The sequence below is a fragment of the Populus nigra genome, chromosome 14 (genome assembly GCF_951802175.1).
Source record: "Populus nigra chromosome 14, ddPopNigr1.1, whole genome shotgun sequence".
NCBI lineage: Eukaryota > Viridiplantae > Streptophyta > Magnoliopsida > Malpighiales > Salicaceae > Populus > Populus nigra.
Genome location: NC_084865.1, coordinates 8,420,630 through 8,437,273, shown reverse-complemented (window position 1 = coordinate 8,437,273; position 16,644 = coordinate 8,420,630). Strand labels below are relative to the sequence as shown.

The following is a 16,644-nucleotide window of genomic DNA, read 5'->3' as shown; positions in this document are numbered from 1 at the left end:
TGAGCAAGCTGTGCGAAAAACCGTTTCTTTTTTCCAGTTCCGAAACAACTTGGGCGAAATGGGGTTCTACCGGGAAACCATAGATTTTTGAGTTTTCGCCATTGGTTACTGGTCAAGCCAGTGAATGGAATAAGATAAGAATCTCTAGAGATCTTTCCTCTCCACTTACTCGATACATGCTTTCTCTCTGCAGAAGACTTCTTCCGAATGGCATAATTGTCCGATCTTCCTCGATCTTCAAAGAAGACTGACTCCTCCTACTCCTCCTCCTTCATCGTCCTTGGTCCTTGTACAACCGATTTCTCGATTGTTGTTCTCTGCTCTTACCTGATTTAGTTCTTCCATTCTTACTAATACTAAGAAGAAGATGCAAAAGGTAACTGCATTTTCCACATAGAAATGCCTTGTAGACTGAAAGGTTCTTCCTTCTCCTTCCCTAACGGGAAGTGGCTAGTGTGGTTCGAATCCACGTCGTGAGAGGGAGAAAAGGAGGCAACCCTATTTGCTTTCTTTGCTTGCCTTTGGCTTGCAGCATAGAGATGCGGTAGGGGAGCTTGCTAAATGGAGATCTCTTTTTAGTGCTATCGTGATACCTTGGTAGATCTCGTCTTTAGTCCGTCCCAGGTGGCTTTGGAAAGTCTCGTATTTCTTTAGGTAGAATGATTCTATGTAAAACTACTAGAGTCCGGACTTGCTCTCTCCTCCACTCTTCACTAGAAGCCATCAATGCCAATAGAAGAGAAGATGGAATGACTTATCCTGGCTACCTATTACAACCCTCACTACATGAGGGATCAATCTCAAAGGCCTACTATTCATGCTATAAAGCTAAAGGGCTCACCCTAAACCTTACTAAAGGCAGGAGATGGAATCTATCCTACATGCGCCTAGCTACAGGAACAGAGCTAGCTCGATAGAATTGGCATGATCTACGACCAACCTGAGCTCTATGCCTTTGCCTTTGGGCACTAAGGCTTTCTTGGCTAACTAACCCGAGCAACCCACCCTGATGAGCGGCTCGGTTAGCATTAAGTGAGAAGGCACTGAAGAAGATCCATGAGACCTCCGATCAAAGAATAGAATTAGTGCTTTAATTTGACTTTTTTCCATCCATCACGGGACTCGGTCCCGCCGATCGGGAAGATCCAAAGAACCCATCCATTTCAAAAGCAGAATAAATAAAAGCTTACCGAACCGAGGAGATAAGGAATGAGGCTCCGATCGACGGCATTTCAGAGGTAAAACGACGAGATTCCTCTGAGAATCGGGTACAAGAACGTATTGTCGCCGCAGTTAACGAAAGAGTCCCCGAGGCGAGGACGAAGAGAGCAGAGATTACAAAGATCGTGAAGAGAGAGCGATTAGCGAAGAAGCAAATTTCCTCCCATCCATCCCTCTGCTCTAGAAGAGAAAGGGAAAAGATAATGAGACTAATGGTGCTCAGGATGCACCATGGACTGAGATTTTCACTAAACCGACTCAAAGAACGAATACATTGACTGAACTGGTCACTTGACTGCTAAACCGAGGATGTTGACTGTGTTGAAAGACTAAGTCATAGCCCATACTTATCTTATTGGTTGGTTTTAACACTACTCTGTCTCCTATCTGTTTTTTCGATCCGCGACGGCCATCTTGTTATAGATAAGCATGGCACCTGAGAGCGAGCAATGTGATAGCATTTAAAGAGAACGCCATACAGCAATAAACAGCACAACGACTTCCTCAGTTGAGGTCTAAAGACGTAGGCTGGCGGGTCTAACAGTTCATCCACACGAGTACTTTCATAGTTGTACAGAATTTTATTGTATCAACATTGGTCTTTATTACAAGCATCCACCCAGTGGGATAGCGATAGCTTTTCCACCACAAGATGAAAATCTGTATCACCAAAGAGCCGGTCAAGACCGACGGTAGTCTTCTCGACTGAGTTCCAATCAGGCTGGCAAGATTCCACGAGCATCCAATAGGTCTAACGGTAAAGGCTGGACCCCGCAGGGACTATAATAGATGACAACATGACAAAACCCATGACGGTTCAACAGAGGATTTAGAGAGTGCGACGCAAAGTGATATTTTCGATAATAAGCATAAACGCATGGACAACTTGCAAGAGGGCGAACCTAAAGATGTGATCGCTGCTACTGAAGAAGTAAAAAACAGTGCATTGATCCTCTTAGCCGAGACCGGACTTAGGTTTGAGTCAAAGCGTTTGGCGAACTCAGCGCATCCGATAGTCGAACAAAGAGACTTCGGTTCCGAAATTTAGACTCCAAGTATCTCTACCATAACCTTATGATACAGATCAGCGATCCCTTAATGCCGCTTGTTGTTCCGCTGATAAAATCTCTCTCGAAATGGTACTCAAAAGTTGTAAGGGAATTCGGTCTCTAGGAAAGATATTAAAAAGTTGGACCGAGTTAAGGTCAACAACTTCTTTGACTTCTTCCCAAGTAAGGCGATCGATTATATTAGAAACTCCTCCCTTTCGGGATAGGGAAAATATTCAGCAACTATAGGAAATTGTTGTATTTCCACTACTGGAGCGGCCGGCTCGGGGGAAGGAGGCAAGGCCGGCAGATTCAAATCTGGCAACACTGCACACCCCACCTTGGCGATATGAAAACAGTTGATAAGAAAAAAATGCACCACTCTAACGAAAATCACAAAGAACAGCGTAAAATTGTATAAATATAGGCAGACTTTGGTTGTACGCTTTGACCTTAGCAGGAAGGGAATATAGAAAGTAAAGAGAAAAAGCCATGACCAGAAGAATTGTGTGAAATAAGTGAATTTATCCAATTGAGGCATTTGAGAAAAAAGAAATTCTTCCAGAAACAGACTCCTTCCTGTATGAGGAGTGAACAACTAAACAAGAATTGTGGTTGGTTGTTGACCAACTAACAGCATGGGAAAGATGCACAAACGAAACTGGGAACAACGATTTTATCAGGAGAAACAGAAACTACCTAGACCAACCTGCTATAAAAATTCCATAAACACCTTTCAATAAGAATGAGATAAAAAAGGCTATCATTAGAGCGAATCTCCCCCCCCCCCCTCCCGATTTCTTCTTCCAAGCCAAAAGAAAGCATTCACTGACCTACTTACGTAATTTAAAAAAGATTTCTTTATGTCAAGCATATAGCATTCGTTTGTTTAGAATGTCCTTTGAAAAGCTTATGAGATGGATGATTTCTTATTCTTTCTTACTAACAGTCAAATTCAAGTGTATCATCTTTCTATAAGATAAATAAAAACAGCGAGCGAGAGAATGAAGTTGATCGGATCATAGCTTCATTCATTCCTTTAACCGGAAGGTGGTATCAAACTTACGATAGATGCTTTCCCAGGACTATCCTATCTCAATTCGTATTTGACTGGACTAAAAAGCCTAAGGCCCTTTCTTGTTAGAAGAGATAGATAGAGTAATCTGCCCTAGGTTTCTTGAAAGTTTAATTCTAGAACGAGCTCTACTATCAACAAAGGAAGTTATCCCTCTCTCTTGCTTATAGTATCTCCAGAGGATGGACTTCTTCTTTCCCTAAGGCTATTGATATTGAAGGGAAAGCTTTTGTACTTTCCCAATACCAATCTTCTGGTACAAAGAACACCTACCCAATCTTGAAAGTCTAATTGAATCATGAAAGTGGCATACCTTTTAGGTTACTACCTTTCCCTTCATCTACCCTACAATCTAATTGATGCGAACGTCGTGATCACGTGGTCACGCAACCCACACGCAAAGACATTAATTCCCGGAAAGCCAAGTAAATCAGGTTTGATAGGAGTGTGACATAAAGATAACTTGTACCTAGGCACCAGCACTATTGAAAACGGAGACCCCCACCCAATGAATATTGATTCGCGAACGAGAAGTATAAGGATGACGCCACGAAGACAGTTGTTCTTCGATAAGTCGTTTTCAGTTCGGAGAGAAAAAGAACAAGCCTGAGAAGAAAACCCTAAATTAGAGAGAGAGAGAGAGAGAGAGGAAAGAGAGAGAGTGTGGTGCTGTCGAAGCTACATCTACTCCATCCACCGTTGGATTGTTCTCATTTCTGACTATGTTGTTCCTTCCAAACTTCTCTCAACATTGACCGAACGGATTTGTTATCCAATCAACGAGGTAAGAGATATTGATCTCGCAATATTTCTACTATTCTGCATTTTCAGTTCTGGAACGATGAAGAAGTGGTGAAGTTGCAGCATAGTGAATGGATTTTCTTTATGATTTCTCTTATGGCTGTCATAGACATGAAGGCCTTTGCCATATGTGAAGATTAAATCACAGTTCTTTGGAAAAGTTTCATTTTTCTTGCTAGTTTCAGAGTGGTTTGTCGTAGCTTGATCTCCTTTGTTCACCGTTGGATCGTTACCATTTTTTAGTATGTTGTTCTTCGGAACCTACTCTACATCTTGACCGAACGGATTATTGTTACAATCAGTGTGCTGGGAGATATTGGCCTCGTAATTCTGTAATTCTCTTCTTCCTTCATGAACTAATCTGTATCTTGTTGTTTATGAGTTAGGTTGCTGTTATTTTTGAGCTTAGGTTGCTTCTTGACCTCAGTTTATCTTATTAGAATTTTACTCTCTCTAGTATTTGTATGCTACCATAATGTCTCTATGTTCTTCTGTGGAAAATGTTCCAATTGTTAGCTATAACATTGAACAACACAATCAAGTTAAGTCTGGACATACATTAAGATTAGTACTGCAAGATATGTTGAATAGCCATGGGATGAGGATTTCTCAGTTTCAAGCTGATTCTGATGCTAGTATAGAGAAACACTCTACTGTCCAAGCTTCTAATGTTGTTCCAGAAATGAACCATGTGTTGGGTTCTAAAGTTGATGAGGTGAAGGTAAGGTCTCATCAACAAGAACAACTAAAACGTAGACTCAAATTGAATTTTTTTAAATGCTTTGAAGGGTTCTGATGTTGATGACAATGAGGGTAGCAAGACCCTTGGCATTAGTTCAGTCCGTAATCTCCACTTTGCTCCCCCTACTATGACTGATGGTCGTGTGACAGTAGCTCCTCCACTTGATGTGTTTGAAGATGGCTTGCGAATTTTGGAAATCCACCCTAGTTGGTCATTTTGTGGGGCAGAAATTACCGTATCCCATGGTTAATTCTATTGCCAAAAGAATATGGAGCTCCTACGGTCTATTAGAAGTTTTGTCTTCGGATAATGGTTTCTTCATCTTCACCTTTGATTCTGTCGATCATGCCACTAATATGCTGGAAAAGAGGCCCATGGCACATGGCAAACAGGCCTTTGGTGCTTAAACGTTGGCAACCGAACATGCAATTTTTGAAAGATGATTTGGCCATAGTTCCGGTATGGGTTAGGCTGTATAATGTCCCTCTCGAGTATTGGACTATTAAGGGGTTGAGCTGTGTAGCGAGTGCTATTGGAGTCCCCCTTCATGCGGATCATACGACATTGTTGCGTAAAAGGCTTAGTTACGCAAGAGTTTGCGTTGAGATAGATGCTTCGAAGACGTTGGTTAAGGAATATGATCTTCGCTGTCCAAATGGGTTATTCATAACAATTTCAGCTGAATACGAATGGATACCGTCGAAGTGCAGTAATTGCAATGTCTTTGGACACACCACAGGGCTATGTGCTAATAACATTGATAATCTTAAAGTGGTGGCAGAGGGTAAGAGGAATCTAGGAGCTATGAACTCTAAATCTGCGGATAACAAGCAGAATCAGTTTCAGTGGCAGGTAGTTGGTAAACGAAACAAGGGTTCTGTGAGTGGGGAGAATGCTCCCTTGGCATCTAAAGTGGGTAATTGTAATGAGAATGGTTGTTCAACATCTGGTATACATATATGTCTGATTGTAATATGAATGATCATGCGGCATCAGATGTGCGCAATACTGCTTGTCATGAAGATGAAAATCCTTCCTCTCCTCTTGTCTTGAAGAGTTTACGAGAAGACATGAAACAGGAGCAAGGGGCTGCAAGTACTGCTTTAGATCAAGATATGGACGCAATGGGAGGTGATACAGATGGGGAACAAACCGATAAGGAGTGTCAACGATCCTGACAACCCCTCAAACCCTGAATTCCACCGAAAGGGAAACTGTTAATCAGTTAGCTATTAAGGCTAGAGACTCTCTAGAGAAAAAGAAAAAGGGTTCAAAAGCCTCTTCAAAGAAGAATCAGAAATCTGGCTCCTCTCCAGGAGGCACGTCAAGGTAATCTTTGTGTTGCTGTTTGTACTCCTCTCTATTTTCCTATGATTATTGGATGTTGGAATATTAGAGGTTTGAATGATCCTATAAAGCATTCAGAATTGCGTCGACTCATCCATCAAGAGAGGATAGCTTTTTTTGGTTTGGTTGAAACTCGAGTTAAAGACAAGAATAAAGATAATGTTTCTAAACTTCTTCTGCGCTCTTGGTCCTTCTTGTATAATTATGATTTCTCTTGTCGTGGTCGTATTTGAGTTTGTTGGAATGCTGATACGGTGAAGGTGGATGTTGTTGGAATGTCAGACCAGGCTATTCATGTTTCTGTCACTATCTTAGCTACCAATATCAGTTTCAATACTTCAATTATTTATGGAGACAATAATGCTTCCTTACGTGAGGCATTATGGTCTGATATAATGAGTCGTAGTGATGGATGGGAGTCAACCCCGTGGATTCTTATGGGTGACTTTAATGCTATCCGCAACCAGTTGGACAGGTCAGGAGGGTCTACTACGTGGGCTGGTACTATGGAAAAATTGGATACATGTATTCGAGAAGCGAAAGTAGATGATCTTCGGTATTCAGGTATGCATTATACTTAGTCGAACCAATGTCCTGAGAATCTGATCATGCGGAAACTAGATAGAGTGCTTGTCAATGAGAAGTGGAATCTGAACTTTCCATTATCAGAGGCGAGATTTTTGCCTTCGGGTATGTCAGACCATTCTCCTATGGTGGTAAAGGTTATTGGCAATGATCAGAACATTAAGAAACCATTCAGATTCTTCGATATGTGGATGGATCATGACGAGTTCATGCCTTTGGTGAAGAAGGTATGGGATCAGAATTCGGGGAGTTGTCCAATGTATCAGCTGTGTTGCAAACTAAGAAAGCTAAAGCAGGAATTGAAACTTTTCAATATGGCTCACTTCTCCAACATTTCAGATAGAGTTAAAGATGCAAGGATACAATGGCTTAGCTTGGGGGATCAGAATACTAGCTACTTTCACAAATCAGTAAATGGAAGACAGAATAGAAATAAGCTTCTATCACTTACAAGGGAGGATGGAAAGGTTGTCGAAGGACTGGAGGCAGTCAAATCAGAAGTAATTGCATACTTCCATCGTGTGTTAGGAGTGGATCAGATGCCTAGGGTTCTGAACGAGGAAGTGATGGAATCGGCAATTAACTTGAAACTGTCTTCAACGCAACAGCATCTACTCGCACAAGATGTAACAAGGGAGGAGATTAAGCATGCTATGTTTAGTTTGAAGAACAACAAAGCCCCTGGTCCGGATGGCTTTAACGCAGGTTTCTTCAAAAGAATGTGGCACATAGTTGGGGAAGATGTAATCAACGCTGTTAGATCCTTCTTTCAGACTCGTAGAATGCTTAAAGAAATGAATGCTACATCCATTTCCCTTATTCCTAAAGTTGCTAATCCTACAAGGTTGACAGATTTTCGTCCTATATCTTGCTGCAATACAGTGTACAAATGCATCGCTAAGATTCTACCTGGAAGAATCAAAGTTGTTTTGCCATCCTTAGTTGGTCCATATCAGACTGCTTTTATCTCAGGACGGAGAATCAGTGATAACATTCGTTTGTCTCAGGAACTTATGAAAGGCTATCATAAATCTACGGGACCTGCTCGTTATGCTATGAAAGTTGATCTGATGAAGGCTTATGACTCGGTGCGGTGGGATTTCGTTGACGCCATGTTAATAAAAATGGGATTCCCTAGAACAGTAATTGATTGGATCATGGTTTGTGTTACATCATGTCAATTCTCTATCAACGTCAATGGTGAGCTTGCAGGTTACTTTCAAGAAGAAAGAGGGCTGAGACAAGGGGATCCATTGTCCCTATATTTGTTTGTCCTATGTATGGAAATCCTTTCGGGGCTATTCTGCAAGATAAGTGCCAACCAAGAATTCAAGTTCCACTGGAGATGCAAGAAGGACAAAATTTCTCATCTTTGTTTTGCTGACGAGTTGATGATTTTTAGCAACGGGGATGTAAACTCAATTCTTATGATCAGAACTGTGCTCACAAAGTTTCAAGACCTATCAGGTCTGCATCCAAATCCAAACAAAAGTGACATCTTCTTGAGCGGTGTGTTAAATGCTGAGAGGGAACAAATTATTCATATTCTTGGGTTTAGAGAGGGGGAGCTCCCTATGAAATATTTGGGAGGACCTCTTCTCTCGACCAAATTAAAGGCTGTTTATTGTAAGGGCCTCGTGGATCGAATCACCTCTAAAATTCGACATTGGACTTGTAGAACACTCTCGTCCAGACTAAAGTGGCTTGGGATCAGGTATGTCTTCCAAAAAAGGAGGGGGGGCTAGGAATAAAAAGGATAACAGAATGGAACAACATTGCTGTGTTGAAACACATTTGGAACCTGTGCAATGGCTCAATATGGTCTACTTGGATCAGATTCAACCTCCCCATTGTCTCTTGTAAGCATAACTCTTCGGTTTGGACACTGAGATGCAATGTGCCCCTTCCCTAAACACTTAAAGCATTTAATATCTCTATCACGAGTAGGTTGAGATTCAGATTTACCTTTCCCATCCATATGAGTATCCTTTTTGGCCTCAGATGGTTCGACCTTTGCATAAGGCTTTGGTTGGTCAGCCCCCTCTCTTTTCAAATTCGGCCTCCATGTTGAGGAAGATGAAGCCGAATTGGTCTGAAAACATGTACTGCCCCTTCTCTTTATTTGCCTCTCCACCTTCGTTGCCATATGGACCATGTCCTCCAATTCCACACAATGTTGTACAACATTCGCAATGTCCCTATTCAGCCCATTTAGAAATCTAGCCATGGTAGCTTCCCGATCCTCAATCACATTGGCCCGAATAATGGCAATCTCCATCTCCTTGAAATACTCATCCACGGACCTAGAACCCTGATTCAAACCCTGCAATTTCAAATACAAATCTCTATAATAGTGGTTAGGCACAAATCGCCTTCTCATCAACACTTTCATCTCCTCCCACGACGCTACCAGCCTCTCTCCACTCCTTCTTCTACTATTAACATTCTGATCCCACCATATCAGTGCATAATATGTGAATTCGATGACTACTAATTTTACTTTCTTCACTTCCGAATAGTTATGGCAATCAAAAATCCAATCCACCTTTTTCTCCCACTCCAAATATGCCTCGGGATCGTTTTTTTTTTTGGTAAGTTGACGTATGTATTAAAAGAAGAAGATACAAACATTATAAGGGGCATACCCCAGATTTACAATTATAACAGAAACATAAAACAACAGATGGCTACAGGCTAGCCACCGACCATAAAACTAAAACCTCACTAGATTCGTTAGGGAAACCAATACAACCAGCTAACTAACAAATTAAGAATCTATGGTATTCACCCTCCAAGCGCGTTGGATCCTTTTGTTTTCATTTGTTGGTACGACATTCCTCATCAAATCAAGCTTATCACGAATGATACATTCGATTTGATTAAAGACCAAATTCGAAGTTCTAGACATTCCAGCAAAGATCCTTGCATTCCGTTCTTGCCATACATGATACACTGTAGCTGCAAAACTCAGTTTACGAGAAAAATTGACGAAACTCTTGCCATGCCAAGAGACAGTGGCCCATCAAATCCATTCATCCCAGCCTTTTGTCATTCTTGGAATGTCGCATCTGTCACAAACATCCCACCAGATCGCTTTAGTATAGGAGCATTCAAAGAACAAGTGGTTGTGATCGTCATTGTTGCGGAGACAGAGTGAGCATCTATTGGGACCATGTATACCAAACCGATGAAGTTTATCTTGAGTTGTGAGTTTCTGTTGGACAGCCATCCATAGAAGAAATGAATGTCTTGGAACAACATTCTTGAACCACACAATGTCATGCCATTCAACCATCTGACGATGACGTCTTAGTTGTTCCCAAGCTACTTTGATCGAGAATCTGTGATTTGGCGACTCCAACCATACTATCTCATCCTTTTGCCCCATCTTAGGATTAGAATTGGAAGGAATAGCTTCTATAATAGGGTGCTAGCCAATAGCTTGGGTGGTAGGAGTTTTCCATTCTGAGTTATGAATTAGCACATTCACCTTCGCGTTATTGGCCATACCTGAATCATAGAGGAATCTTTCCCCGTAAGAATCCGCGAGTGGGCTGTGAGGATGCCAATTGTCAAACCATAGAGAGGTTGTCATTCCATCTCCTATGATGTACTTCATCTTCGGCCATGCTAAGGATCTGAGCTTTAGAATCTTTCCCCAAGCCCAAGAGCAATTCTGTGGCGTCTTGATTGTCCAGAAATTCCTACCTCGCAACAGGTTGGATCTGATCCAAGTAAACCATATTGAGCCATCTGAGTCATTGCACAGGTTCCAAATGTGTTTCAACAAAGCAATCTTGTTCCATTTTGTTATCCTTTTTATTCCTAGCCCCCCCTCCTTTTTTGGAAGACATACCTGATCCCACGCCACTTTAGCCCCAGTAGTTCTTATATCTGAACCTGACCAAAGAAAGGATTTCATAATTTGCTCCACATTTTTAATTACTTGCCCAGGTAAGAGAAAGAGAGATGCCCAATAGACCTGTATGGAAAATAAGACTGAATTAATCAGTTGTACCCGTCCTGCATATGAGAGTGTTCTACTAGTCCAATGTCGAACTTTATAGGTGATTCGATCCACGAGGCCCTTACAATAAACAGCCTTTAGTCTGGACGAGAGAAGAGGTCCTCCCAAATATTTCATAGGTAGGTCCCCCTCTCTAAACCCAAGAATATGAATAATTTGTTCCCTCTCAGCATTTAACACACCGCTCAAGAAGATGTCACTTTTGTTTGGATTTGGATACAGACCTGATAGGTCTTGAAACTTTGTGAGCACAGTTCTGATCATACGAATTGAGTTTACATCCCCGTTGCTAAAAATCATCAACTCGTCAGCAAAACAAAGATGAGAAATTTTGTCCTTCTTGCATCTCCAGTGGAACTTGAATTCTTGGTTGGCACTCATCTTGCAGAATAGCCCCGAAAGGATTTCCATACATAGGACAAACAAATATGGGGACAATGGATCCCCTTGTCTCAGCCCTCTTCCTCCTTGAAAGTAACCTGCAAGCTCACCATTGACGACTTGATGATTTTACCTTGAAAAGAAGGTATTTTCAGTTTGATGGCATCCAAATCACCATCTAAATCAGCATGTCCCCCAACACTACGGAAATTTTCCCTTTGGCCGAATTGGCCCCTAGTTCTATTCCCATAATCCCTTCGGTTTCTAGGCTGCCGAAAACCTTCCCGATGGCCTATGGCCTCATCCTCAAAACCACCATCACCAATATCATCAACGGCCTCCTCAAAATCCTCATAATCAGCCCACCTTGGCCTTTCGGCCCTACCGCCATTGTTTGCTTTCGGTTCAGCCCCAAGCTTGAGGATATTTTAGGTGCTTGTACCAGCCTCGTTACCACGTTTCTCTACCCTATCAAGTCTGTCACACACATTTCTCATCACAAAATTCATCCTCTCCATCATCTGCGTCATGGCTTGGATTTGGAACGTAAGTTCTCCCTCGGGATGGGGTGGTGTGTTGTTTTGATCTGACATGATAGTACCTGCAAAAATTGGTTAGTGGTAAAAAAAAAATTATCCTCACGTCGCTCGTGTTTCGCTCAAACACTCTTAATATCCTCACACGCTCACACCTCTCGTCTCACCTTCCGCGGTTCTTGCGAAACTGAAACCAACACCAAATAGAACCAACTTGGCAGCGCAATCCAAATATATATATGACTCAAGAAGCAATAAAAACTAGAAAACAAGCAAAACAAAACTGCGATGATAGTCTCGCGAGTAGCAAGCGAGTCTATCCGAAATATGAACGAAACTGAAGACTCGAATAAAAAACAGAAACAAAAAATATGCAAAATGATGAAACAACACCCAAATATGTTGTATATGATGAATATAAACTGCAAGAAATGAAAACAACAGAAAGCAAGTGAATTTCAAAAGTTGAGGCAAAACAGACTCGTTTACGAAGAGTTAAGTCCGAATCTGGAACCTAAAGCAAATGACGTCCACTTGAGTTAAAATTTCAGATATAGTGTGATATCAACCCAAATAGACAGAATATAAAGTTTGAGCAATTTACGATAAGGTTTGATATACTGACGCAAAAACGTTATGAATCAGACCTGATTAGACCCGAATTTGAAACCCAAAGCAAACGATATTCAATTGACCCCAAATTTGATATGTGGTGCGATTACGATCCCAGTAATCAGATTATAAAATTTGAGCTAATTCCGAGTTGATTTGATCCAATTTTCTCTTGTTTAGTTTTCTGCGGCAAAATCCAATAACATCTTTTTTTGAACAATTTCTTTTTTTCTTTTCTTTTCTCTTTTCTCTTTTTTTTTGTTTTTGATGCTACTGATATATTTTGAACAATAACAGAATGAAATAACAATTTTTTTTTTATATGCCGCAAATTCAAGGAGAAGAAGAAATTGGATACTGTTTAAGTAAGGTCGTAACAGAATGAAAAAAATTGTTATTTCATCAATTTTTCTCGTAAACTTAGTTTTGCAGCTACAGTGTATCATGTATGGCAAGAACAGAATGCAAGGATCTTTGCTGGAATGTCTAGAACTTGGAATTTGGTCTTTAATCAAATCGAATGTATCATTCGTGATAAGCTTGATTTGATGAGGAATGTCGTACCACCAAATGAAAACAAAAGGATCCAACGAGCTTGGAGGGTGAATACCATAGATTCTTAATTTGTTAGTTAGCTGATTGTATTGGTTTCCGTAACGAATCTAGTGAGGTTTCAGTTTTATGGTCGGTGGCTAGCCTGTAGCCATCTGTTGTTTTATGTTTCTGTTATCATTGTAAATCCGGGGTATGCCCCTTATAATATTTGTATCTTCTTCTTTTAATACATACGTCAACTTACCAAAAAAAAAGGAAGAAATTGGATACTAAGGAATTTTTTTGCGGAATCAACAAGAAACAAACATTTTAGAAGGATATAACCTGATTAATGGAGCCAAGCTCTGATACCAAATGATGCGAACCTCATGATCACGTGGTCACGTAACCCACACGCAAAGACACCAATTCCCGGAAAGCCAAGTAAATCAGGTTTGATAGGAGTGTGACACAAAGATAACTTGTACCTAGGCACCAGCACTATTGAAAATGGAGACCCCCACCCAACGAATATTGATTCGCGAACGAGAAGTATAAGGATGACGCCACGAAGACAGTTGTTATTCGATAAGTCGTTTTCAGTTCTTTAGAGAACCAAGGAAGGGAGATTATCCCACCAACACACAATAAGTGCAGCAAAGAAGTTTATTGATCTGAAAATTACGTAACCTTACATGTTTGGTTATGCCTTTATTTATACTGACTCTAGACTTAAGAAAACCCTAATAGACCCCCCTTAGGTGGACTTATATGAAGCCCACTTACAATTGACCCACATAAGTAATAATAACCCAAAAACTAAGAAGAAAATAATAAAAATAATAAAATTCCGAAAATTATCATGCTAAATATGGTAGAATCAGATTTGTCACCCTTAAGAAGTCCCAAATAAACTAGGACAATTCTGATTTGGAAAATTTGTGTTGCTGCCCCCCCTTGATGTCCTTGATTAGCTTGGATTTCCTTGTTTAACTTTGACAAATAAGAAAATAAATTTCCTCCTTTGTTGCTGATTTAATTACTTTCCTTCCTAAGTTAGAAAAAACATTAAATAGTCCTCCTCTCTTTAGGAATAAGATATGGCCAACTTCCTTACTTAATTAGGAGAATCAATTGCTGACTTTTTATCCTTGTAGCATTAGGAAAAACAAGCTTAACAAGGCTGGTATTGGGCCGGACACATCAACCCCATGTTCCACACGAATTGGGCTCTTCTTGGACCTGAACTAGATGGATTAAAGGCTGCCCTTCATGCTCCTTAAATGTCTCAAGCCCATCTAGGTCCATTTTGCTCCATATGTTTTGAACAAGCCCATTCAATGCTTCTTTAAGCATCTTTGCCCTAGCTCTTGTGATTGGCCCAATTGGCACCTCCAATGGGTCGTTGGCATGATTACGCTTGGTGTTGGGCTGATCCGTATCACTAATCGTACTTATATTATGAAATTTCGACGTTTTCTTTTTTGTTTGAATTTCCAAAATGAAGTCGTAATCTTAATATACGATACCGCCAAAGGAAAGCAGTCTAGCAGTCAAGTCAAGAATCACACCGCTACCGCTACTCTATGCTTACCATGCCTAGCTCCACGCTAATGAAGTCATTTGGTCCTTACTAGAGTAGAGACTTCGCCTAGAAGTTGCCTATCCTATCTCTATTCTATCTCTTTCACGTAAACTGAAAGCCAGACATAGAACTCTGTTAACGGGATCAACTACTACTTTATCTTATCTATGATACTAGCAACTTCAACTGAAAACGGATTCCATTTGATAGCGGCATCCATCCCCATGGTTATTTCAACAAGAAGGTATTCTATATAGCATCGTCTTCTTCCCTCAAACCTGAAAGGGATTGTGAACAAGAAAGGAAGTTAGGCCTTTTCCTTATACCCAAACCACCAAGACAAGATAATCTGTATCTGATCCTTCCTGGGAGGAGACAGGATCTAATCAATTGACAACAAAAGGAGTCACTCGTGGCACAGTTACTATTTTCCTACTTCTCTACATCAATGAACTCACTACCTTCTGGGCGTATTCTCTGTATTCTCTCCCTCACAGTTGAGTCAATAGCTGCAGATTCTGATTGCGATAAGAGTGTATTCTTCCTTTTCTGATTCACTTGTTCGAGGAGCAGGTAAGACCCCCAGTTGTTGAGACTCGTCTGCATCCTATCTGCTTTTGTGCTAATGTTGAAAATCGGATTCTCGCCAAAGACAGACATGCACACCATCCCCACGCGAAAGCACTACCTTCTTGCTCTCATGTAGCGAATAAAGTTAGCACTGCCTTCCTTATTCGCTTAACGAGAGCCAACCTCTAAGAGATATTTTTTTAAATAAAGCACGTCAATGCACTTCCTTCCCCTGGACACAAACTGAATGAGTCAAGTCTAAGATCCCTCCTAAATCCGTGATCAACTATACGATGCCACTTGTTTGTCTAAAACCCATTTTCTAATTATAAATAGGCGCGGCTTGGAGCCTTTGATAAGAAGAAAACCCCCTTCAAGCTACCTCTCCTTGGATGCGTAAATTCAATTCTCCCCCCCAAAGCGCAGCCGAATTCCCTGTGTGAAGCATATAGTTTTTGAAGCCTAGTGAGCACTTTCAGACGACTGCCTTAATCAAATAGGATAGGCGGGGGGGGGGGGGGGGGGGGTCAAGAGACGCATTTACCCAAGCTAGTATCCCTCTGCCTGACGGCCCCTTCCTCGGCCGTAGTGAAGAAGGATTTAGAAGGCTTTTTGTTAAGCTTAAGCATAGTTTTTTTTTCTCTTAAAAGTCTCGAATTCCTCACCTTAGGTCAATCAGCTTAATTCCGAACAGCTGATGAGAGCTCTAATGTCAAACCTGAAAGCGGATGGGAATAAGATGTCAAAAGCAAATGCTTAGGGTCAGATTGGACTTTCTCTTTTGGCCCTGCTTGCCCCGAAAGCCTGATTTGGAGCTCTCTAAATCATTACGAAGTAGGGGTCTAGCTCAGCTCTAAGCCTAGGATAGGACCTTGTCCAAGAGCCAACTTCTTTCTATTTTTTTATAATGAGAACGGAGTCTCAGTAAACCGCGCTAAAGCCCACCCTTTAGCCCTAAAGTCAAGGGTTTTCCCAGATTCATCTAATTTTTTTCTCTGTCCTACCTCCCCCTAAAAAAAAAAGGAAAGGATAAGCTTGCATTCTAGAAGCGGTAGCTTCCCGCCTCCTTCATTCCTACTGCCCCTTTTGGTGAGAAGTTCCCTTCCCTTTTCTAAAATGCCAAATAGGTCTGCCTCAGAAAATGTAAAAAATGGACTGCTCTTTCCCTCCCTCTTCTTCCCATTTGGGTTGGGTTTACCCAGAAGTAAAGTAAGAAGGAATGGAACCACTGGAGAGTCGTCTGCAGTTCACACTTGGGCAAAGACGACTGACTTTTGAAGCGGAAAGAGGAAATCGGTTCGTGTTCTTGATGATCTTCACTCCCATTTCTTTGGCCAAAGCACAATCTCAACAAAGTAATCATTCGATAACCTTCTTATTCTTTATCTTCTTCTTATGTATATTTTGTATTTCTTGAAACCCTTTAACTGCTTTTAATTCATTTTTCTTTATTACCGGCAACTTGTATATTTTTATTACTATATAAAGTCCACGTCGAACCATTTGTCGACCTCAACGCAAACTTGATCTTCAAGTTCTTAGCGCATTTTCCTAGGTAGCTCTTTTTATGTCTCTTGGT

At 41.0% G+C, this 16,644-nt stretch overlaps 1 protein-coding gene across 1 annotated transcript in view; it reads left to right on the top strand.

Moving 5' to 3' along the window:
• The window catches only part of LOC133673340 (uncharacterized), a gene marked incomplete at its 5' end in the record, with an annotated part of 29,249 nt that extends 13,995 nt beyond the window's left edge, over nt 1–15,254 (top strand). The window contains 1 exon segment of the mRNA XM_062094074.1: nt 15,069–15,254. Within this exon segment, the coding sequence (XP_061950058.1) occupies nt 15,069–15,254 (186 nt within the window).
• Nucleotides 15,255–16,644: the final 1,390 nt, after the last annotated feature.